Here is a 25,213-nt window from a genome sequence, read left to right as displayed (position 1 = left end):
TGAAATTTTCACTGCAAGTGAAAAATTCGAAATTTTTGTAAAAGTATCAGGGGAACATGACAATCGAGGAGCTATTCAGTTTTTAACCAATATTTCGATTTATTAGCCAGTTACAATAGAAAAAATTGAAATTATTAAAAAAAAAAATGAATGACGGCGGGATCAAACCCTGGCCGTCGGCGTGCTAGCCGAGCACGTTACCGCTAGGATAACGGATTATTGCAAATATATAATTTCATTAGGAGTATATATTTTGCAAAAGTATCGTTTTAAAAAATTGCTAATTTGTCAATTTCACTGAATATCTTTTCGATTTTCAAAAATTCAGTTTTTAAACGATCTTTCGATTGATTTGCCATTTAAAAAAGATAAAAATGGAATTATTTATAAAAAAAAAATGAATGATGGCGGGATCGAACCCCGGCCGTCGGCGTGGTAGGCAAGCACGTTACCATATAGACAACGCGCTCGTTCTAAAAACATAATTTTATTAGGGGTATATCTGCAACATATTGAATCATTTTTTTTCATTGGAATTCCACAAGATGTGGTTCTACTTTAGAGGCACACACAATGGGGGTGTCAGCCCGTCAATTTTCAATTTCAGTGAATACCTCCTCCATTTCCATGCTCCCCTGATACATTTTCAAAAATATCGAATTTTCAAATTTCAGTGAATCCCTTCTGAATTTTTATGCTTCCAGCTCCAGTGTGAATTACCCGCTTATCTTCTACCCCGTTCTCCCCTAGAATATCCCTATAATTTCCCCAGAGTCAGCCATCTACTGGCAAATATGAACACTCATTGGCAGCACTTTTGCATAATCGATGATTGAACTGTATTTTCGAATTCCTAAAAAACGCCAGTCGACGGATTGGATCCGCACATTATAAATAATCAACAGATCAAGCACTAATTCATAACACAGAGTAAGTTTTGAATACCTACATTCCATACCATTTTAATTGGTTGAATTCCATAGCAATCGTGCCCCTTCGTCGAGTCATTATTAAATCTCCATCCCCCCATAATCATTTATTAATTTTCCGACTACTAGTTTTTTCCATCGTCTTTAGAAAGCAATCAAACAAGACGCGGGATCAGATTACGATTTTAAACCCTTCCGTTGCGATCGATTTCGATCGTCATTGATCTAGAAATCCTTCTCGACCTATTTTTGCTCGTTTAAAATAGGCTATTTGAGGTTAGCTTGGCAATGTGCGCGGTTATTTCAGGATTCAATTAGAGGACAGACCTGGAATTTTTTCCTGATCGATACCCCATTATCATTATTACGGGCAATTATTTTTATAAAGATTCCTCTGGCATTTTTCTTTAAAATGAAATTAAAAACAAACGTCAGTAATTACAGATAAATTATGGATTCTACAAATCATTATTATCTATTTCCTTTTGCACATGATATTCCTAAAATTCATGAATAGTTGACAATTTGTATAGTAATTCAGTATGACATTGAACTCAAAAACGTTTGAATTGAAGAATTGTGCAGTTCTATAAAAAGACCTTCAATTATTTTGTTTCCATGTTTTTTCTTCTTTTTCATTTGTACGCCTTTTGAAATATTCTTTTATTTTGCCCATTCGTTTTTCAATTGATTTTCCACGGAAAATATTGAGGATAAAAAAAGATGGATTCACTGCGGACGATACAATCATATGACAAATCGTTCTCCAACCGCATCAATTCCAATTTTATCCGGGTCGTCTCGATGCTACGTGCATGATACATGAAAAAATATAAAACTACTATGAATTCGTCCTCGACTGAGGCCGAAGGGCAAATCGAATTCAAATCCTCGTTCAATCCGATGAAATGAGGACACATTTCCTCACGCCCATAGTTTTCACTAAATATCGATTCCCTTGAGAAAAATCTTCAATATCTCAATACCAGAATTCTTTCCACTAAATAAATTTAGAAGCAATTATTTATATATTTTCTATATATTGCTAACAATAGAAATTTGGTCATGTGTATCATTTTATTTCAAGGGAATTCCCATCATGTATTGATTACGAGAATTATATTCCTTTAGAAGATGAATATAATAGCTATGACCTTGAATAAACTCTCAGTAACTATTCCTTTTAGAAAATAATAATTCAAGGCTTTTGCTGACAATCTTAAAATCATATATTGTCCTTATAGATTAAGAAATCGATGTAAATATTCCTGTCAAGTAACCAAATAATTTTCAAACAAAATATTTTTAATCTACGCGCAAACGGCAACAACCGCGATTCCTTGACATTCTTTCCTCAACCTCGATGTGCCCTGCATTGGATAAATAAATAATGATAAATGCAGTTACCCCAGGAAATACCCCATCAATCGAAAAATTCTCACTCTGACTCGAGATATGACGTGGAATTACGCAACAGCCCCCACTCGTTTTGTAAATATAGAAATTCAAATTTAGTCGAGTCTCCGTCGAATGTTTTATTTATTTTTCCCATTGAAGAGGTCAAAACCATCACGAGTTAAATAGATTCCCAGCTGAAGGATAAAAAAGTTGGGAAAAAGAATTGTTGAAAAAGGGGTGTGAGATACCTACCTACGACAACTTGGTGATGAGCCGAATGAGGGGAATGATGCAATTTACGAATAAACGAGAGCTAGTTGCTATCACGTACTGATTTGAAGCGTCAGTCGGCCCAACACCGCAGCTCGTGCCGGCCGGGAATTGACCTAAGACCTGGTGATTACTCGGTTATCAGTGGAATTATTGATAAAAAAAAAAAGGAAATGGCTTTCTACGATTGCATCTGCAAGGGACCCATCGCCCTCAACGGTGAGTTGTTTTTTTTTTATTTTGTGACCCACGTCACATCGGGGCATGAATTATCGTAGAATTGTTGTAGAAATTTTTTTAGAGAAAGCGCTCGATTTTTTTATAGATTGTTTCATACGTGAGAATGTTACGGAAATCGCTGCTAATAGGTTTTCATTACACTCCGGATGGTTTATTCAATTCAGACGGGTGTTTCGCATGATCGGGGACAAATTGGATGGACTAGAGTGGGTGGAGACCACTCGGGTACAATCGAATGTAATTTCAGGGGGTTTCAAGGGGAATTGCTAACTAGAAAGTTCCTGGCCATCAAAAACACTCGTATGAATACGAATCTTCCATTTTATGCTATCAATCATACATTATCATAATCAGCTGTTAAATTTCTGAGAGTAGTCAAACGTATTGGCTTTATCGGAGTTGACATTGGCCGCTCGTGACATAATTATATTCCTCATGACACGATTGTCTGATTAATGCAACGTAGTAAATGCATCTCGCAATGAACCTTCATGATCAACAGTTCAATTTACGTAATAGTTACAGCGATTAAAAAGCAATTATTTTGGAGAATTTTATGCGCCACAATTATTAATTCGTGTTTTATCCACTTGGATTATGTGATCGGAACTGATAACGAGTAATCTGATTCAAATGTAAAATGACTGCATGTCTTGAGGCACCTCTTCATCGATAAAAATCTCATTTGGCCTCGTTTTCCCCACAAACTCGACACCTCGGCGACAATTGTTGCCAATTGATTTTTTTCGATTGTCCATAATTTTTATGGAGTAATTGAATTGCAAAGTAAAATACTTCAAAGATTTTCAAATTGTTTGATCAAATAAATCGTATTGAGCTTTGGAAATTGTAAAGAAAATTTTTTCACCGAGAAATTACGGTTTTAAAATCGAGGGGAGAATACCTGTTGTCGATTACCTTTCGCCACTGAGTGCTCTGGAATAGACAGTGAATGAAAACAAATTGATGGAAATTCGTGTCTTCGTATTAAACAGATAATATGAAATTAATTTTTTCCTCAATAATACGGAAGGCCTTGGTAACGACTAACTGTCCTCAAACTGGAATGAGTAATTACTGAAAATTAAAATACTCGTCCTCGCGCGCGTTCTCCACACGTACCACCCAGTGGACGCACGTGAATCGTGAATCTATTTATGTTCTATTCTCACGAATAAAAAACACATGGTGATAATCACGCGGGAAGTGAGTAAATGCTCATTGTCCGGTTTTATCGCGAGAAATTTATTGGGGCTTGAGATGAGTGGAATACCAGTGATTGAAATTGGGTGCAACCCAATTTACCCTCGTTGAGAGGATCGAGAAAAAATAGCTGCGATTCTATCCTCTCAACCCGGGGGGAAATGATTCAATGGAATGTTTTGGAATTCTCCTGGTGATGAGTGAATTCATTCAGCTATTGTTACTACGGGGGCATTTTATTGAGGCATTGACCCGTGGGAAGTACAACCCGCCGTAATTTTTTATCAAATTGAGCTTAATGACCAGTGTCAATAGTAGCCGGCAGTGAAAAATTAATTAAACGACATTGGTGTGATTATTATCTACACGAAGAAAAAAAATCCGAGGATTCAAGATCGTGAAGGAATTCGTTCTTAGATCATACTCCAAGTTTTTTAGAATCGAAGCTGAATAATAAATTTGTTCAATTTATTTATTATTTGCATTGTCTATGTGACTTATTGGTTTTTCATACTTCCTAGACTCAGGGCCGACCAGTTTTTACCGTCAATCGTTCTTGATATAGACTCCATTGTTAAGATACTTGCAACATTTGCGATCAATTGTTATTGGTATCACTGGATTTATTATGGATTTTTTTTTCTGTAGAATGGCTAAGACGCAAGTTACCCAGGAGGGCTATTTTGGGCGTTCTCATGTTTATGGCTTGCATGTTCTCGTATTTTATCCGGACTAATCTATCAATCACGATAGTAGCGATGGTTAAAAGCGTTAAAGGAGGTCCTGCGAAGGCCCCTTATTGCACAGAACTGCTTCACCAGGCCGCAAATATGAGTTCGGGTCCCAAAAATATGTCGGACGTGAGTATCTTTTTATTTTAATTGCGTAGAACTAATCGGCCAAAAGCTAATTTAAAATTCGATTAGAATTCAATTAAATTTTTTCATGTTTCACGTGCACTTGCATATGCATATTTTTTTAATAATATTTATTATTAAATTTTATTGTCACATTTTCGATTGAATACTGAATGGAAAAAATTTGTATTCAAAGTTTGGAGAGCGATTCGAATGGAACGAGAGGATTCAGGGCTTCGTACTGGGGTCTTATTTTGTGGGACCGGTTTTAGCGAGTGTTCCTGCTGGGATGGCGGCTGAGAAGTTCGGTGGTGCACGAGTTGTTGCGTAAATGTTAATTCATGATACAATATTTGAATTTTTTGTTTACGGATAATTATTGGATTATCACGTGCGTCACTTGTGAGACTATTTTATTTCTTCAAAGAGACCATAAAACTGAAGAATTTTTTCAACATTTTTTTCCAACAGATGGGCTACTTTAATTCCAGCTGTTTTGAATTTATTGACACCTTTGGCTGCTGGTCTTCATTGGTCAGTGGTCATAATTCTCCGTTTTCTGATGGGATTCTCCGGAGTGAGTAGATTTTTGTAAATAATTTCAGAATTCCTTACGAATTTTTGATAAGGGAAAAACAAGGTTCAATGCAACAATTCAATAATTTTGAATCAACGAGATAAAAATACTCTCAATTCATGTGTTCCACTTTCATAAGTGCATTGGACCGAGTGGACTCAGCCCAATGACGTTCATATTGTTGATTTAACTGACCCGTAGATTACGGGGTGTAACTGGAAACATTCGTTTTTATTTTTCAGTGCGCTGTCTATCCAGCATTGCACGCAATGATTGCCAGATGGGTACCTCCTCAGGAGAAGGGCATGTTCGTCTGGACAATGCAAGGTAAAACATCCCTCCACCACCAACAACGCGATATCCCACATATTTTGATAAATCGATAAGGACTGGGGATTATCGAAAGTAGAGATAAGGAATTTCTCATTCGATTATATAATTCTTTTATTATTTATTCAAGAAATCCATCTCCTCATCAGACTTATACAACCAGATAAACATTTTTTATTGACACAGATATATTCCAGCTCGACATGAAGACAATACAGAATTCTTTCACGCGCGTATAAAAATGTTTCTTTAAGGTGGCCCCTTCGGTACTTTTGTGACCCTCTCGCTGTGTGGAGCAGTTATCTCGGCATTCGGCTGGAAGGCAGCTTTCTATACAACAAGTGGTCTGATGCTGGTGTTCTATCTCCTGTGGATTTGGCTGGCCTACGACACCCCAGACGCCCACCCCACCATCACTGACGAGGAGAAGGCATACATCAAAGAGAAAATAGGCTCCTCAGTGAGCAAACAGAAGGTCAGCCTTCCCCTGAGACACATGGTGACGTCCCTACCATTCCTGGCCCTCGTCTACGCTCACTTTGCCAACATGTGGGGCATCTATTTCATCTCGACGAATGGTCCAAAGTACAGTCTTGAGGTTCTGGGTTTCAATATGAAGAAAGGAGGTTTTCTGACAGGACTCCCCTACATCGCACGTCTGGGGGCTGGAGTGCTATTTGCAGCTGGTGGTGATTTTCTGCGACGCAGGGAAATCATCAAACTCGTGTGGATCAGAAAACTCTTCATGATTTTCTCCCACGTGGGCCCTGGCCTCGCACTCCTCATCACAACTTACGTGGGATGTGATAAGAACACAGCAATAATCATGATCATTGGCGCACTGACGCTCAATGGAGCTGCATGTCAGACCAATCTCCAGAATCATCAAGATCTTGCTCCAAATTATGCTGGCTCTCTTTATGGAATTATGAATACCATTGGTAGTTTTCCAGGATTTATTATTCCACCGCTCGTTGGTGCTCTCATTTACGACGAAAGTGGTGTTCACCAGTGGAGGATTATCTTCTGGATTTCAGCTATTGTCTTTTTCTCTGCTACTGTCCTCTTCTGGATATTCGGATCTGCCAGCATCCAACCGTGGAATGATCTCAATGCCAATCCTGATGCAGTCAATGGAGTCAATAAAGACGAGGCGAAACGTCTCAATGTTAAAAAAACAGGAGCACAGAGTGAAACTGAGGATGAGAATGAGAGGCTTTGATGAAGAGTTGAGGTACTACAGGGAGGGAATTCTCGATGAAAAAAAAACTTTAGAGGATTAATAATGTCCTGGGAGATTATTTCGAATATTTATTTTTCCATTGGGTTAAAATATTCTTGAATTAAAATTAGACAATATCTAGCTTACAAAAATGGTGTTCTCATTATTATTTGGTATTCTCGGGATGACTTTTTTTTTATTTTCACATGATTTAATCTCAGGAAGTCCTCACTGTGGGCTTGACTCAGACGTTATTTAGCATTATTATTATTATAAGTTATTTTTTGCCGAAAATTGACGATGTGAGCTAGTGGAGTTTATCGCAGCTCAAAGGATTTAGTATTTTTGGGCGGAAATTTTCATTTTTTTCTCTCTTTTTTTTATCGTCACAGAAAACGAAAACAAATTTTTTTTTATCCATCTGGATATGTTTGACCACAATCAGAATATGGTACAAATGAGTTTTTGCCTGATCACAGGATATATGATAATATTTTTTCGAGAGTTATCAGTGTCAATAGAGTATAATGAAGTTAATGGTGTGCTGATAAGTGTCAATAGATTCGATGAGCGTTAATTTTCATTGTGACGAGCACCTTTGATATTCAAGAAGAAACAAATTCTCAAACAATAAAAATGCCTATTTTTTAAGTATTTATGAGCAATTCTTACTCATATCTGTCGACTGATGTTTTATAAATCGACTGATGTGTTTTTAAAAGAAGAAAATTCTTTTATTGTAAGACTTGATGCCAAATATGGAATTGTCTGCTCAATGACATCAAATATTTTCATTTGTAAACAGTATAGATTTTTTTACTGCTCAGCAGCATCACAAAAATGTGCATAAAAATTTCAGCAAATTCTGCCTCCGAGTGAGGACCTGACATATCTGCATTTAACTATCGAGAAATCTCATGCTTCATACTTATGAAAATACAAAAGCACATTGGAATAGATGTGAAACGAATGATTAATTACATTTCTGTCTTTGTGATGTTTGTCGATGTATTTAAAAACATTAATAAATAATAGTAACGGATAAACCTAATAAAAAAAGATGTAATGGAATTTGTCATTATTATATTTGGTCTTCGTTATTTATCGTTCAGGTTTTTTCGATTTTATTTGCAATTGAATTTCCAGAATTTTCAATTTATTTTGAATTTGATCGTTGAAATAATCGCAAATGCACTCATCACTGTCTGGTGGAGGGTAGTTCGTGCAGACGACGTTCTGATTTTTTCGCGATGTTCCTGGGACTATTTCTTGGGGCATACGGTTCGGATCTTCGATGCTGGAAACACCCGGACAAGTTTCGCGGTTGCAGAATGTACTCTTGAGAACCTGCAGGGCCTCCATTGTAGTTTTTGGGATTGGGATCTGGGATCTCGTGGACTTGCAGTTGCTTTCAGATATTTTCACGGACATTGTCGATTTACTCTGATGACTGGGGGTCGAGGGGAGGAGCCACGCATCTGTGGCGATCACGTGGGACCAGCCACTTGTTGATTCTGGAATTGATTTTAATTTCCATGTCCCGAAAATTGATGAGACGAAGAGAGCAATACTTCGGTAATCGAATTATTTCATGAACAATTTTTTTTTTTATCATTTGCCAATTATTGATAAGAGACTAATGAATTAAAAACAAATCAATTACAAATTCAATGGATAATTTGGTACCTGCAACATCCAGTTTGCCCTCTGTTTGGATCATGCAGGAGCATCGCTCAGAAGAATTCAACAACTCCGTCGATGTCTCGTGATCGGAAAATGCAATCTGAACCGGAGGGTCCTGAGCGCACGGTCGCTTCATGTCCGGAGTGGCATCACCAGGATCCATCACCACGTAGCACGGTTTGTATGCAAGTAAAATATCCTGTGTTCGAAATGGCCTCATGTCTTTCGGAGGTGTATTTTCTTCCGAGCACCAGCGACACTTGGAATTCGTCGGACAAACGCAACAAACGACTTCTTTATTCTCCTGGAATTTCCGAATTTGTGGAACTCCAGCGAGACCCGTCTGAGTCGACGCATCCTCCATTTCCCTCTTCTTCGGCATCGACACCATTAATTTCCGTCTCCTCAGGGCGAATATTTCGTCGATTGGAGGACCTCATAAAATAATCGGACAATACCCACGAAATAAATTGACCGTCGATTTTATTACGAGGAGCAGAATCACTTGAGAGTAAAAAATAAAATCAGACCTACCCCGTCCAGCATTTTTAATGTCGTACAATTTTTTTCCGATGGCATTGGCTTTATGAACTACTTTGTCCACGACAAATTGTGCAGCAGCTCTAGAGTCCACCGCTACTATTTCTGAAACTCTATCCAAAATATGACTGACTATTGGGAGGACCATCTCCGTAGTCTGCACCGGGTCCGCGATCACGGATCTCCTGAGAGTCTCAAGGATCTCGTCATCTTTAGCGTCGAAGGGTCGACCGGAGGCTAAAGTCTGAATGGCCTCGTCTTTCAGGGGCAGACGAACGAATTCACTGCACCTATCGATGATCTCATCAACGAAATCGTCGACGAATATCCGATCATGGACTCCGGAATCCATCACCCCCTCCAGAACATCCTCGACGAAGTGCTTGACCTTTAAATAATCGTCAAGCAACTTCGAGGTGGATTTTGCGGGCTGCAAGGAGAGATTCGTCTGCCCCTCGAAATCAATCATAAAACCCGTCAGACGTTCGTTGTATTTTATTTTGGTTTCCACCAAGATATCGCGAGTCTGGACGAGAACATCAGGAGTGGTGTCAGCGATCCAGATTGTACGATCGAGGAGAAAATTCAAGAGATCCAGGGTCTCGATTTTCGTTAGCTCGGTCTCGGTGGCGTTCACCATCAGTTCAGGATCGTTCTGTTCCTCGTCCGTAATTTTTTGGAGGAGGCCTTCCAGGAATGCCGTCTGCGGGAGATCTTCCAGGACTGTGATTATCGTTTGCACCAGCTGACTCTTTTTCAATTTCGGGAGAACTTTCTTGTTGAGTATATCTGAGAGTGAGGGGAGATCAATTAAATTTCTCAATGCCAATATTTATTCGGAATTTTTTTTTTTGATCTCGGGGACTCACCGACGACGGGCCTCGCAGTCTGTCCAGGAGGTGGTGGACAGTTTCTTCCGATGAAGAGGGTTTGACTTGCTTCATCTTGGTGGGAAATCACGTACTCGACCTTTGGAATTCCCTTCATGTACGTCTGACATTCTGACTCCTGAAACTCAGTTTTCTCGAGCTCACGCGGATCTACGAAGTCTCGGGTAATTTTCACGAGGGTTTCCCTATACGCGATATTTTCAGTATCCAAAACGAGTGGGAGATCCTCTGGGGCTGATATAACAGTCTCATCAGTGATCTCCCGGAGATAGCCATCCTCTTCTGGAGTGATCGTGAACAATGTCTGCGCCCAGGTGTCATTTTCCATCGGCAATCACTCCCCGATTTGAGAGAAAGTTTGTGAGAGGGTTAGGTAAAACGGAAAGTATTCTCAAAACGAGTGAGCTTCAATTATTTCATATTTTATTTACAAGAATATCGGGAAAAATTGACCTAAATTAATTTTCATTCTGTTCTTTCAGGATTTCTGTTCAATCGAGATGATGAACGTACGAATTTCCATTGGATTCAAGAGAATCGCAATTGTTCCGTTATTTACTGGCAAAGTTACGCTCTCCTGAAGTTGATCAGGAACTTCATTTGATTGGATCACCCACTTCAGACGACGCATATCCTCGATCCATTGATTCGCTCCTAAAGTTGTCTCCCTAACTTCTTTGATTGTGAAATACGCGAAGAGATCCTAAAGAATTGTTAGCGCAAATAATTAAAATTAATTGCAGGAGTCGATGGAATTGGAATTTCCAAAAAAAAAAAATATGAATTCTTTCAAACGTTCATTAAAACAGAAATCTCACCGTAAGGTTGACCTGGACAGACTTGGATAACTCCGTCGCCTCATCAATTTCGAAAATATGTTCCAGCCGGAGTAGAATCTGTCCGTCTTTCCAGGGTTCCAACGTGAGAATATGAACGCTAGGCGGTAGTCTGGAGTTCAATCCACTGAACTAAACCCACGGAGATGGTGTAATCATAAAGTAATTAAACGTAAAAAAAAATAATTAATTACCTCCATCTGATGATCTTTTTTCCAGTCCTCGAAGACGACATTCTCCACTGGAGTGATGAAAACCCAAGGTTTCAGGGCAAGATTTTTCATGAGCGTCTTCTCCTTGCCAGCAGCATCATCACGTTCCTCCATATTGCTACCCACGAGGTAGTGTATCCCCCTGGCCACGACTCCAGTGCCAAAAGCCTGTTCATTCAGCGGCTCGCCAACCCCAAGCTGATCATCCCTGAGAAGTCTCCTATGCAGCATAAGCTCCAGCTCACCATCATTGATACTGCTGCCCCCCTGTGCCCTATCATTCAAAATACTGAGCCTCATTTTTCCTCCCTCATCCAGCAGCGAGATCCTCGTCGTCACCGGGTAGTAATTCGATGCCACTGGCTCCAGTAAAATACTCAAATTCCACGTTGGCCTTGAATTTCTCACCCTCTTCATCATCTCCCGACCATTGCTGTCGGTATAAAAATTCCCCTTGGTCACAAGATTACTCGAGTACTTGACGATCACTTCCTTCGCCACTTCATCATCCACAGGGATGGGACCAACCATCCACTCGACCTCAACCCTCTCCTCTCCATCATAAACCCGCACCACCTGACTGACGTAATCGTTGACCGTAAGGTGCAGCTCCTCGACGAGAGATCCCCGATAAAATTTGTAGGTGCCAGTATAATTGCAGGGGTAGGCAGATGAATTTTGAGGGCGGAAGAGATATGCTCCGGAGGAAAAGTATCTTTTACCCCCGTTGTAATAATTCATAGACTGAATGACCCTCAGATCCTGATTTTTCCATTCGATTATGACATTTCCGTTATCATGGACTGAGATATTGTGTTTTACTCCTATCGACGTGACATCGGCCTCTGGAGTCACTTCATCCAAGACATTTTCGCCCTCTCGTCGCGTTACGTGGTAGGACTTGTAGCCAAGCGGGGGAATCCCAGAGGCTCGAAATACGAGTTCTCGAGTGGCGCTGCTATTGCGTCCGGGAATTTTCGAAACTGTAACTGGAACTGGAATCAATTGATGAGGAACTTCTGCTCCCAGGGGATCCCTGATGACGTAACCCTTTCCGATGACCGGAAGTCGAATGTACGGTGAGTCCTGATGGCTCTGGGGGTTCCAGAGGGTCACGATGAACGTGGAGGAGGCCTCCGAGGGGTCGCATGCACTTATATTCAGTAATAGACAAGTTTTGAAGGGTTCGTTCGTATTTTCGTTCTTGGAAGACAATTGAGACAGGGACTTGGCGGCGAGAGCTTCCCCTTGAGTTATTCCCTCGTGCAAGAACTTGGCGTAGTCCTCGGCCACGTGCTGCTTCTCGGTGCCGGTTATCGCGTCGTGGTGCTGCATCACTCCCATCACTTCTCGGAAGATCTGCAGGTTCTCGCTGTCTGGGTGATGGGACATGACCGACAGCTGCTTCACTACTTGAAGGAGATTGTTCCCCAGTCTTTCGAAATGCTTCAGCGTTGGTCTGGAGGTGTAGTAACCCGTCCAGAAGGAGCGCTCGTTGTGACTGTATGGAAAAAAGTCGTCGGACTTTGTCGTCCAAGTCTTATTCGCCTCGTTCAAGGATTTTGCGTAGCACGAAGGCGTTGAGTAAAAGACGTTAATTTCCTTGCCGTAGAGTTCGTTTGTATATCTTCGAGGTATAGGAATAAAAATAAAAAATTATCGGCTATTAAAAATTAATTGAGAATAAATTTCATGAATAATCATGAATAAAAATTCAATGGACATTGATATGAATTGATGATTATTTCAGACCTAATCAATTTGTCCATGTTACTGAAATAGATCTCCGCCTGCTGATAGTGAAAGTCGTCTCCCATCGTCAGAATTATGTTATTCGTCTGGTAATGCGACGCTTGTCTCATCACGTAGTTGTAGAATCGATTGATCTGATGAGAAAATCCCCAATTTTTTCCTTGTATCCGCAGAGAGAAAAAAAATCCTTGATTCAAGAGAAAAATCACGAAAAGAATCGCGCGTTTCAAGTGCTTACTTGTGTAAAAAATACTTGTGTTCATTTCATGCAATGATTTTTCCCTTGTAATTAGGATCTTTTTATTTCTGTATCATAAAATTCGATACATTACCTTATTCTCAGTATTTTTGGTGCCATTCGACGATTGATCATCTAATGGCAAATTTTCACAGAGCATATCCCAGCAAAAGCCAGTGGGTGCACTATAATGATTATATAATGCCACTGAGAATAAATTCACTTTTTCACCTAGTAATGGATATTACATTTGTTAAGAAAAAGACAGTTCCATTGCAATAATTGGGATGAAAAATAGTTGTCAGTATTGAATGAATTGTTTGGAAAATTTTCTCTAACAACTATTTTTCACGGAGACAGGTTTACGAACGTCTGTACCCAGATTTGGACTCGCTCTCCACACAAATTCCGCGGTTTTTTCTTTCAAGCGTTGTTCCTTGTCTTCCCAGTCGAGTCTTGCGAAGAACATCGCATCGAATCCAAATTGAGCGAAGAGAGATGCTTGCTCCCGCGAATGCCCAAAGGAGTCGATTTGCCAACCGATTTTCGGTCTCGCGCATTCCCCGAATGTGTCATTTAATCGTCTGAAAATGATAAATAAAGGAAAAATCCCAAGAAAAAATATTAAACACCCGCTCACTAAACAGAGAATTAAAAAATGATTACATTGATTATGCCGAGGCACAAACGTTCTGACAAGTTATCAATATTGCATCGAAAATTCAGTGTTTCAAGAAAATGAATAGTAATAACATGATACGACATAATAATTTTCTAAAGAAATACGATAATAATTATCGGAGGCCGACCAGAATCGCCCATAAATTCCGCAAACGAGAAATAATTCATAATATATATTTTTTCCTGTCAATCTACTGAATATTTATCTCCATATTGAAGATGATGTACCTGAATCCCCAAGTGGATTGATCGATGATACACTGGTAATGAGTGGTGGCCTCGTCATTCATACTCCAGGCACCGCCGATGATCTCCAGTCGTCCTTCCTTTATGAGCGTCTTCACCTCGTCGTGAACTTCGGCATCTTGCAGGTTCCACCATTTCCATAGGTATGCCGTCTCAACGTAAATGAATCTTCGGAACAGACAAGTGTCATGTAGCCGTCAATTACCCATTTATCAGCCCCCAATGGCCCTGATGACTCATCAAATACGGTAATCAGTGGATCGATAACGATTGAATTATACCTTCTTTCAGGGTCTTTCCTCAGCGCCTGTATCACCGTATCGATGATCGATTGGACATTCGCAATCTGTATTTCTTGTCGGGCTTCAAATAATTATATTGTGAGGTAAATACTTGGAATAGCTAATGATAACGAGGGGCAATCGTCATTACTACGTTTTTTCATCATTTATTAACTGTCACCTGACCTTATCGGGTTGTAATAAATTTTACGAGTGTCTTTCAATTATTTTTTTGGGGAAAGTCACTCATTGTTGATTAATTATTCAAGATACTATTTCGTCAATAAACGGAATTTGATGTTATTATTCGAGGAGTTCACGGAATTCGGAATTTTCTGGGGTATTTCTCCTTTTTTCAGATGAAAATTTTTTTTTTTGAGATTATTGATAAAAAAATTGTCCTACATCCGTAAAAATACTGGTCAATGGTCTTCCGCCATCCCACGTCGTCATGCGAATGCGGAACAAGATGAACGTTCAATTTTTCCGGATGAGTTTTTGGACAGCCCTGTGTAATACAAATCATGTCATTAGTGAAAAATTTTTTCAGGGCGTGCACTGAGCAGAAAAATTCCGCCAACAATTTATTAATTTCGGAGAAGTACGTGTTTTCATAAAAATTTAATTTCTCCAGGTGAGGCAGCTCCAGGTGTCCATAATAACAATCATATTCTCTAGAGGATGATTATGTTGGTCATGACCTCGAATAAACTCTCGCAATAATTATCAATCTCTCGGAATTATGAAAAAACATGAATAATAATCAGTGGATTTTATCCGAAAACGTGTGCTACGCAATCATTTTTGAAAGCAATACGACGATTATTATCGGAAGCTAATCGGAATGGCCCGGGAATCACTCAATTGGAGAAATAATTTTTTTGAAAAAATACATACTTATCTCGAGTAAATGAATCCTTGGGAGAAATCGGTTTTCATTCTCTTGTACTATTTTTCACTCGTGTGGTAATGTGATTCGGTAATTTTAAGCTGTTGAGCTTACGGTGTAACCACAGGTGCGATCTGGTGTGCCTTCGGCGGTCCTCCGGACAATTCCTGTCCGAATCAACGTGAACAGATAACACAACACGAGGAGAACACTGAATGGACGTGTGTACATGGCCATGATAATGACTTCGCCTTCGAGAATCAAGCGATACTGACTTGTCAGACAAGACGACTAATGTTCTTATACGCGTGCTGATCATAGCTCGGTATGAGGATATGGTAGAGTTGTGAATCGACGGGTATTTCGTCAGATACTTATTTATCAGGGAGCGTTGATCGTCATGATGGCTGATAAAAAATCGCCGATAAGAGAACATAACAACCGATCTGGGTTAGTGGAATTCAAACGGAAGCATCTCAGTGGCTTTTCATTGATACTCAGAAAAGAAAAAATCATTTTTACCCACAATATAAAATTGATACCCACCGGGGTATCAGTTTTTTATTTTTCATCTAGGATAAAAGCGTTGTCTCAATTTAAAAATCCACGGACTAGTGCACTTCGCTGGTAGGTAATTATTTTACTTCGGGAATATTCTGTTGCACTTTTAGAAAATGTGGTAAAGTCATTTGACAAGTTCTGTAACTCGATAAACGAGAAGAAGGGCTTTGTGGTCAGCAACCGAGTAGAGAACTGTGGAATCGTGCGTTGATTTAAAAAAAACGTTTTATTCAAGCATAAGTAGATATATTTTATTCCTCCGCCTCTCGAAATGAAATATGTATAAAAACTCTCACGGAATATTGTTATGCGTTTGGAAATTTTCCAGCGTCTTCTTATGGTTATTTTTAATAACTGAATTAATAATTGAGAATATAAGATGCAGTGCAGTCAATAATTGTGCTCATATTTTTCTTCAAGAATTTACCAATTATACATGTATTAACAGTTGTCTGTTATTTATTGATATTACCATATTTCACGATCCTAGTCCCATTCGGAAATTAATAAATTAATTAGGGAGACTGTCACATAAATAATAAAATCCTCATCCTCATGTCAGTGAGGACTAATATCGGTTAGCAAAAATAGTTTACATATTTACCATTCGGAGTTTAAAGAGTTACGATAAACAAATTGGGAAGACTTCTTCGTTTTGAGAATCGAAGTGAAGTGGTAAGCCCCGTCCATCAAGAATATCTCCGAAACTTCAGGAGATATGAAAATTGTTGTAATAACCATTTCTGTAGCTCTCAATGAGCTCCACAAAAAAGGTCTTAACAAAAATCGCGCTATCTCCCGTGGATTCCTGGAGAATCGGCTTGAACTTGTGTTACCGCTTCGCTACCGATGTCAATCGAACTTCCAGTACAGTTAATGTCAGAGTATTAATTAGGAAAAACGCGCCGGAGAGTAGTATCGAGGTTGACAAGATAGCCGATTATGATGAAAGAACTGAGGAGTCGTTTGGCACCTAGATTTTAATCTATCACTTCTTCTTGAAGCATGTGACGGCGTTGAAATAGCAGCGCCAGTAGACGCTGCCGTTGACAGGTCCTCGTCTCTGCAAATCCATCTGAAAATTCAATAATTAAACTCTTTGATGTCCAATTTATCCATCAATGACGCCAGATCCAATGGTAATATTCAATATATTAACAGCATCCTCGATTAATAAATCAGTTGACGAGATAAATAATTTTTTTGGAAGACAATTCTCCAGGGGATGTAATTAGTGATTCCTTCGTACCCCGGATTTACTCGGTCCTGATTGCGATCCGATGGTACCTCCCAGTCGCGATTTAGACCTCAGAATATCTCTTCCACCTCGTGAATCACCTATTCCCTGTTCATCAACAGCTTTTTGGAGGGCTACCATTAATCTGTCGAGGAGGAGGGCCGCCCTTTTCGTTGCTACCTGAAAATCGGGTGGATTTATCGGTATATATTCGCAAATCGATGTCTCCAAATGAAAAATAGCTCGGATAACGTGGAAATTATTTTAGCAATTATTTTCGGTTTATTGAGAGGAATTGGCTGATTCCTCGGATATAGTCAGTGGAATATTATATTTTATCTTCAACGACTCGTGTTTAAAGCCTTCGAAATATCGACTCGTTCAATTTTTCCGAGTGATTTGCTCTCCGTCGGGACGAGAAAAACAAGGATAATTGCAGGAGGCCAGGGGACTGATGAATAAACGATAAAAATAATGATCCCGGTCGTAGATGATGTTCTGTCAAGTGCAATCGAGATTCCCGATCTCGAAATTATTATCGCACTCTTTTTTTTAATGACATTGAATGGATTGATGAACTAATTTGCAGAATAAATACTTGATGCCATTTAGAGAGTAAAAAATAATTAAATTGTTACGATTTCATAAAGGCTCTATGAAATTTATAATTTTTTTGCGGTAAAAACAAAATTCCTTGAGTTATCATTACTGAGAGAATTCATATCGATAATCATCTGTAATTCACAGGGGCTTTGCAATAAAAACAGACTGTAAACAATCGCAAGTGAGTTTGTTTAATATTTTTTAGGATTGGTTTTGCAGGTTTTATGATTTCCCAATGGAGACGTCTTGGACCGGAGGTAAATACAGAAATTCATTGCGTTATGGTCAACACAATTTCATTACGAAGTAAATCATCTATGGAGTCGTGGAAAAATTGAATTTAAATCGTTAACAAATCAAACATCAAGAGCTCTACAAATATAACATTCAACCTCCCTTAATATAAAAAATATCCCATGTATTTTCCAGCTTGAATATAATTTTTCATCAATAACGCAAGATAATTTTTTATGAAAAAAAAAGCAGAAATGTTGATATGAAAATGCGCATAAATATTGTGTTGTAAATATTGCGCAGCGCAGATATTGATGATGTGGGATACGAGCCATCATCAACATGACAATGGCCGAAAAATAATAAATAGCGGAGATAAGGGAAAAGCTGCTGTCGCAGGAGGCGATTTTTGCCCTCAAAAGAATTCGTTTCATAAGAGGATCTCATCGGTGAATACGGCACAGATTATTTCTTCTCCGTAGGAGTAATATTCCGGAGTCAACGGGATTACACTTTGATTTCCACCAGACCATAAAAATATTATTGGATCGGCAGCGGTAAGCGCCATTCCGCCAATTATCGTCTCATCGAATTATTCCAGGAACATATCCCGATAATAAATGCAATTGCTGGGAGGTGGTGGCCAGACGACCCGAAGCTCAATGTCACATCCACGAGGGGAAAAGTTCAGAAAATATTACCAGAAAACTCTCATAATTTTACGCCTCACACTTTTCAGTGAAAAATTACACGACGAACTTGAATTTTTACGTAATGAAAAATTTCACACTGAAAAATTTCGCGCAAGTCGCTGAATAATTCAAATTCCAAGTGGATGATTTATTTCGAATAATTATAATAAATTGAGTTTCATGGGAAGTAGTTTAGATGTATCAACACCGAATGCTCGATTGTTTTCTATTGAATTTTCCTGATTCGAAAAAGCTACGACGCTAAACAAATTCGCGCCAAACTAATGGAATCAGTGAATAGAATCGACTAGCAAAAGCATTTCCAGTGCCCATTCAATTTTTCTCTCTGTAGACATAGGGAAAGTGAAGGCTGAAATTGAAAATTCCCTAGCATTTCGATTGGAAGACTAGATAAAAAAAATGATGAACTGAAAAATCCATGAAAAAAAAAATGAGAATTCCTCTATTTCCGAATTAGCGAATGCTTTATATCAGTTTTATTGCAATTTTCATGAAAATTGTTTTTCTCCGTGCGGATAAACATGCGACAAACAATTTTTTATCAATGATATTTACTTGTCACGCAACAAAACATTTATGCACAGTTGGAGGCGTCGAGCAAGTGACTGAAAACATCCAGAGTACCTGTTATTTTGCGGAAGTTTGATGAGATGAATGAGTGAACGATAATTAATCGAACAATCTCACAGGGAGTTCTATCTTGGCGTCGACGAGATAACACGAGAACTTGTGAATAATTGAGAGGCGATGTGTAAGGCAGTTTAACGGAAATGCCAAGTTTACCGAGGCCGGATTGCCCGGTAAAGTTATTTACTGCAGCTTGCACACAATTCTATATCGGTTTTTATTCGTTTGGTGTGAAAGTCCGATGGAGTGATAGCCAAGAATTTAATATTGTATGGAACTTCAATCATTTTATCCACCGGCAAACTTTAACACCAGGAATTATAGGAATTTTCAAGTATCCCATTATTATTTTTTTCCTGTTAAAATCTTTAGAAAATTAATTATCGGACAATTAATAAATTTCGATTTTTCATTTTTATATTTATTTTTATAAGCCAATTATTAAACCGATTGTTTATAATTTTCAGAGAATTGTGCGTGGAGTAGAAATAAATTTTTGGATTAAAATATTGAAGATTGAAAAATATAACAATGAAGTGAAAAAAATAATACGAAAAGTGTTTTTTCTCTCTTCATGATGAACCAGGATTATTTAATTAGGTGCTGGGATAAAAAAGAGTGATAAACTTACCGGATACTGTTCTTGTTTTCCCGGGTAATCCTCGTAGTCGTATGACTCGGAGAGATTATCCGATAAACTCCTTTTCGGGAGCACCCGGGCAACAGTTGTGGTGACAATGAGGGTCACCATAAAAATAACTGTCACCAACGACATCGTCATGTCGTTAACAATTTCTGTGTGCGTCAATTTACCATCAATAAATCTGAAGGATATTCATTCACATCAGTTTTTGGAAAACATGTCTAAATTAAATTCCAAAAATCAGAACATGAAGTCACCGCGAAATATTCCTGAAAATTCATCTGAAACCTAGCATGGCCGTTAAAAAATGAATTATTCCATCGCTGAGTAAAAATTCGACTTTTTCTTTAAAATTTCCAAAAATATACGAAACCAAAAATTCTGTAACTGATGAAACAAAATTGCGTTGGAAATTTCAATGCAAAATTTCCTGGATAAAACTAGTATTAAATTAAATTATTTGAATTAATGAAATTTCTACTGAATCAATTAAAAATTCTGGATTTCCGGAATTTATTATAAATTGCAAACAAATCGGTAGGAATTGCCGTAAAAATAATTATCCGCGTAGAAGATGTTTTCCAAAAACTTCACGCACCCATGAAAAATCGATATTAAAAGGATTTTTATCATCACCAAATCAATTGATCGTACGAGTGATCACGCGATGAACCGATTGCAGTAATTCCAGTATTTCTCAAGATATCTTTCGGTAAATTCACATGGAATAGTTGACTACAGCTTTCAACAGCATTGTTGAGATTCGATGTGATGCGTGAAGTAGAGTACCACCTGCCTATATACTTCAGTTAGCACCCCCCAGGGGTGGTTTACGCGCAAGCGCTCATTTTTTCCTGATTTTTTCCTGATTTATTTATTAATTACAGTTACCAAAATATTTATTACCACATACGCCTTTTCAACCAGTGTCCAATTAAACAATTGCCCGAATTCACCGCCGACGAAACAATAAACAATTACCAATTCCGGCAATTGCTTGAAATGATCGATTGAATTATGCAGTATTTTTTATAAATATATCTGAATAATTGTTTAATAAATAGCCACGATTTTTAATGATTCCTAGGAAATTCAGAAAAGTTGACAGCAAATGGAGGAATTAATGTGGGAAACCAGCATATGGAGAAGTAAATTTTTTCAACATCCCCAAGCTTTTATTAGTTAACACAGAATTATGGGAGTTAGGTAACAACGTTCATTACACCCTGTCCGGTTGCAGTTGAACTAGACCTTAGTTCTTCACTCCGTGAATATGAGACTGAGTTTGGAAGGTGACACTGCCTGTCCGAACAAACAGGATATACATTATATATTTTAAAAATGCGTGCCAATATATAATATAGAAGTATCTCCATCGATAAAATCATGGCCATTTCATGATTAATTACGGAAGAACCAGAATATTTCCGAAATTGTTAAATTGAAAAATGAAATGGATTTTTCAGGTGAAATCTGTGTGACGAGTAGTACAAGTCAATACAAAAAGCTATGAATTTTCAATTGAACCCCGAATTTTCCTCATTTTCCATAATCCTCAGAAAATAATTTGTGATAAATGTTTTTTTTAATGAAATAATTTTTTTATTCAACGATATTATTTTTTTCACATACCACTGATTGAAAGATTTTTCTTGTATATTCAGCTAGATTAATAAAAATCCCAAGCCGATGATCCCCTTCTCAAAAAAACGGATGAAATCTCCGTGACAAGTAGTACAGGTCAATATCTCAGCGTGATTCAAGTGATTTACGTGGTATTTGGAATGTCTCCGGTCGAAAATTATGAAAGCACCTGTTTCCTCTCCTCCCAAATGGAAGTGATAAATCCGAGAGATTCACCCCACAATAATCCAGTGCGCACAGCTGACTCGAAACTGAGTAATGGTTCTCTTTGATGATTCCCCACCGTAATGTACCCATTTAAAGTCTGTCAACATTATTCGAGGACAATTTATGGCAATCCTAATTACCCCGAGGGTAACCACATCAATCTATAGAGATTCATTCGAGATAAAACAATTCCAAAACTTTTTCAATTTTCTTGAGTGATAAATATTTTCCCTCGTTCTTTCCCGATCTTTCTCTAAAATATCTTCAGATAAATTAAAAAAGCTGATAAATATAATCCATTGTATATTATATACATGAAATGACATGTACCTAGATTCCCATTTACAGGGCATTCCTCCGAGACTCATTGAGACTCATGATCCATCTAAAATATCGATAATTACCCATCAACTTTTTGTTTATATCTAACATGGGCTCAATAAACTTAGGCATCAGTGCCCGGTGATAACTTATCCGTCTTCGATGATAAATGGAGGGCTATCAATAGGTGGAAAGAGGCCATAGGAGTTGCCGATGAAAGGAGAAAAATCACTGGGGCAACAGGTGCGGCTCGATTTAATTAAAGGAATTCAAAGGCTCTGGAAAATCCCGCCGTCACGTACTAAGACACTAATTAGCGAGTAATACGTTATGCAGTGTATTGTCCTTCAGTGAAAAACGGACGTCAGGTACTTTGGTGAAAGACGTGGGAGCGTTAATCAGCTTTGTAATGAGTTTTCTTGATGAGTGAAAAGGTCAATTACAAAAGTAAAATTTAACCAAGCACTAGGGCTGCCCCTATTTTTCCCCTTAAAGTCTAGAAAAATAATATTATTGGGAGGAAATACGAATCCCAGGAATCACGAGGAAAATTCTAATTTTAATTGACCATTATAGCAATCGATAATGAGATGATTAAATGAAAAATAAAAGGACCTCGCTCCGCCAGAAGTCAATTACTGCGATTTAGTGAGAGGCACTTATTGGATATTTATTTAAAAAATGAATGATCTTTTTATTATCTGTTTGTCCCATAAATGCGATGACGTTGATTTCTTATGATTTTCTTTATTGATACCATATCCATTCCTGAAATAGTTTCACAGCCGTAAATTTCTCTCGCCATAAACCATCAACTGAGAATCGAGAGAGAAATGACGTCCGGTGGAGCGAGAATAAGAATATTATTCAAGTTAAACAACTGTGGATCCGTGGTGTTGACTGGGAAGGTACAACAAAAATCACCCACACTACATTGAAAGTCAATCAAAACAGGGGTGATGGAAACACCCGGACAACGAAAAGCCGATGGGAAATTGAGGAAAACTATGAGGGAAATCCATAACACAGGGAGAAAAACTCTCAAGAGTACTTTGGCACTCAACCACCCGCTGACCTTTCAACTCGATCCGTTACAAAAAACGAGTGATTTACTAGTACACCTTTAAATATTGTCTCAACGTTTCTCGTCAATTAATAAAATTGTCATGTTACACTTCTCTGAAAATCACATTTTCTCCCTAGAAAAAAGAATTCTCTATTTGTAGAAAAATCAAGTGGAACAGCAAATTTAGAATTCTCTTCTCTCTGAAAATATTTCCAATATAAATTACCGGAGGTTATTTTCTCCAAGTGTTTTTTTTCGATATTATCCAATTAAAACGTGTTACAAAAAAAATATTTATCTTACGAACACATTTTGACCACCCCCTCATCAACTCTCCAATATCCGGAGCAAAAAAATTAGGGGACGATGTGTCTACCCTGTTCACCCAATTTTTTTTTTCCTCGGGATTATGAAGGGCTTGCTGATAGGATCCGAAGGAGAAAGCATGTCGCAAGCTCCGGTGTATGATCTTATCGACAGTCGGGTAAAAAAGTCACTCTGAACCGCTTTGAGAGGCTCTATATCGGCTGAGCGAGACTTATCAGATAAATATCCCGATGACAATCCGATCTACTGTAATCTGAGGATAATATCACCAAAGCTAAACACTAAATTTGTATGCGTTCTTTGATCTTTTTTACTGATCGAGGTTGTGGGGGGTTCATATCATATAAAGCTTAACTATAAGAATTTATTAATAATTATTAATACCATCATCAATTTTTTTTTTCGTAAAAGGCCGTAAAATTTCTTAAAAATATTAATGAGCGAAAAAATAATTCAAAATATGATAGAACAAAATGTTATTAAAATTTTCTCATCAGCTTGGCAAATTAATTTTAGTGAAGTTCGACTTCTTCGGTTAAATCTGTTGAGAAAGTCGAGAATATTTTCATTCTACCTGATAATTAATTGAACCTCTAAGATTTATTGTTTCCTATTCGCAGAAATATTTCAGGGGAATAATTTTTTACTGCGGATTACGTGAATTTTTCCGTCATTTGAACGGAATATTTTTCTCCATATTTTTTGGTATGGAAAATGTATTCTAATGACCTGTCGTGGTATTAGCTCATGCGAATATAGTATTTGAATTCGTGAGCAAAGTTTTCGTGGAAATACGTGCTTCCCTCCCCGGAAAACCCGTGTGCACTCATAAATTATTGAAGTAACGAAATTTAGGGGTTCCCACCGAAACGAAAGTGCGATATTGTACACTGGGAATACTGGAGATGACTTAGCCCTGGTGATGAGAGGATAGATGATGAGCTTGAGGTCTATGAAAGTTTCACCCTTATGATAGGGGAGGAAATGGCAAGCCAGTGAAGACTGGTTTTTTTTTACGAATACATACAGTTGAATGGACTAAAGAGATTTTGGAAAATCCCCGAGATAGGGGAAATACTACAATTTTCCCCCATTTTATTCAGTAGTCAAGTCGACGTATTACGCTTTCCCGAGAGTTTTCAGATTGTTACGTCCCATTCGATGCGTACAACCAATTTTTTTTATATTAAATTTCCACTTGAATTTCAGACAATCATTTATCCGAATTTTCAATCTCTCGGAAATGGAATTCCATTTGATGTTTAATGACTCTCTAATTTTAATTTCAAATTTCCATTGATCTCTGAATTTTAATTATAAATTTTAAACTCAAATTTCAGTAAATTCTCGACAGTACACATGAAAAAAAAGGAAAATAAAAAACCATTTGCAATCCACTTAAGTATTCTGGAAAAAAAACTCTTTGATATCAATATCAAATATTTCAATCCAAAACTTTTTCCTGCAAGATGTTGGTTACGATAATAAAAAAAAACGATAATATAACTATTGAAAATTGAAAAATAAATAGAGAAATTCTTTCTTTATGCTCATGAATATTACTCATGAATTGTTATTCCAAAATTGAAAATTCAGGTCCACGAAATTTGGCGGAGAGTTCAAATGATTAGATAACGTTTGCAAATAAAATAAAAAAATCATCTGCTTGTTAACGTCATTACTTGGACTGTCATCATAGAGGTGCAATCAGCGATCAGTTTTCAGGGCTTCTGTGAGATACCAGTGGACAATGTAT

General features: G+C 38.0%; 4 protein-coding genes across 5 annotated transcripts; 1 reads left to right on the top strand and 3 right to left on the bottom strand.

The window, feature by feature from the left end:
- Nucleotides 1–822: 822 nt before the first annotated feature.
- On the top strand, nucleotides 823–8,087 carry LOC105270367 (sialin). Its single transcript, XM_011311251.1, has 7 exons — nucleotides 823–930; nucleotides 2,487–2,816; nucleotides 4,689–4,900; nucleotides 5,094–5,224; nucleotides 5,369–5,474; nucleotides 5,717–5,801; nucleotides 6,059–8,087. Exons 2-7 carry the CDS (start codon nucleotides 2,771–2,773, stop codon nucleotides 7,024–7,026), a joined length of 1,548 nt encoding a protein of 515 aa, XP_011309553.1. The 5' UTR covers nucleotides 823–930; nucleotides 2,487–2,770; the 3' UTR covers nucleotides 7,027–8,087.
- A 40-nt stretch (nucleotides 8,088–8,127) lies between these two features.
- On the bottom strand, nucleotides 8,128–10,477 carry LOC105270391 (uncharacterized). Its single transcript, XM_011311284.1, has 4 exons — nucleotides 10,119–10,477; nucleotides 9,244–10,038; nucleotides 8,713–9,144; nucleotides 8,128–8,540 (listed from the first exon to the last, which is right to left on the bottom strand). The coding sequence occupies exons 1-4, from the start codon at nucleotides 10,465–10,467 to the stop codon at nucleotides 8,128–8,130; spliced, it is 1,989 nt and encodes a 662-aa protein (XP_011309586.1). The 5' UTR covers nucleotides 10,468–10,477.
- A 63-nt stretch (nucleotides 10,478–10,540) lies between these two features.
- LOC105270366 (lysosomal alpha-mannosidase-like) lies at nucleotides 10,541–15,573 on the bottom strand. Its single transcript, XM_011311250.1, has 10 exons — nucleotides 15,389–15,573; nucleotides 14,791–14,893; nucleotides 14,386–14,467; nucleotides 14,087–14,272; nucleotides 13,556–13,761; nucleotides 13,272–13,408; nucleotides 12,940–13,073; nucleotides 11,170–12,814; nucleotides 10,958–11,107; nucleotides 10,541–10,842 (listed from the first exon to the last, which is right to left on the bottom strand). The coding sequence occupies exons 1-10, from the start codon at nucleotides 15,509–15,511 to the stop codon at nucleotides 10,618–10,620; spliced, it is 2,991 nt and encodes a 996-aa protein (XP_011309552.1). The 5' UTR covers nucleotides 15,512–15,573; the 3' UTR covers nucleotides 10,541–10,617.
- A 525-nt stretch (nucleotides 15,574–16,098) lies between these two features.
- On the bottom strand, nucleotides 16,099–20,645 carry AstCC (Allatostatin double C). 2 transcript variants are annotated; one of them, XM_011311248.1, is made up of 4 exons: nucleotides 20,529–20,645; nucleotides 19,881–20,044; nucleotides 17,085–17,252; nucleotides 16,099–16,910 (listed from the first exon to the last, which is right to left on the bottom strand). In XM_011311248.1, exons 2-4 carry the CDS (start codon nucleotides 20,028–20,030, stop codon nucleotides 16,824–16,826), a joined length of 405 nt encoding a protein of 134 aa, XP_011309550.1. In that variant the 5' UTR covers nucleotides 20,031–20,044; nucleotides 20,529–20,645; the 3' UTR covers nucleotides 16,099–16,823. The 2 variants fall into 2 exon arrangements, with proteins under 2 accessions (XP_011309550.1, XP_011309551.1); XM_011311249.1 differs by having other exon boundaries at nucleotides 20,547–20,645.
- Between the last annotated feature and the right edge of the window lie 4,568 nt (nucleotides 20,646–25,213).

The sequence above is a fragment of the Fopius arisanus genome, unplaced genomic scaffold (assembly GCF_000806365.1).
Source record: "Fopius arisanus strain USDA-PBARC FA_bdor unplaced genomic scaffold, ASM80636v1 scaffold00086, whole genome shotgun sequence".
In the NCBI taxonomy this organism is placed as follows: Eukaryota; Metazoa; Arthropoda; class Insecta; order Hymenoptera; family Braconidae; genus Fopius; species Fopius arisanus.
Note: the sequence above shows the minus strand (reverse complement) of the source record. Positions and strands in the feature narration are given on the sequence as shown.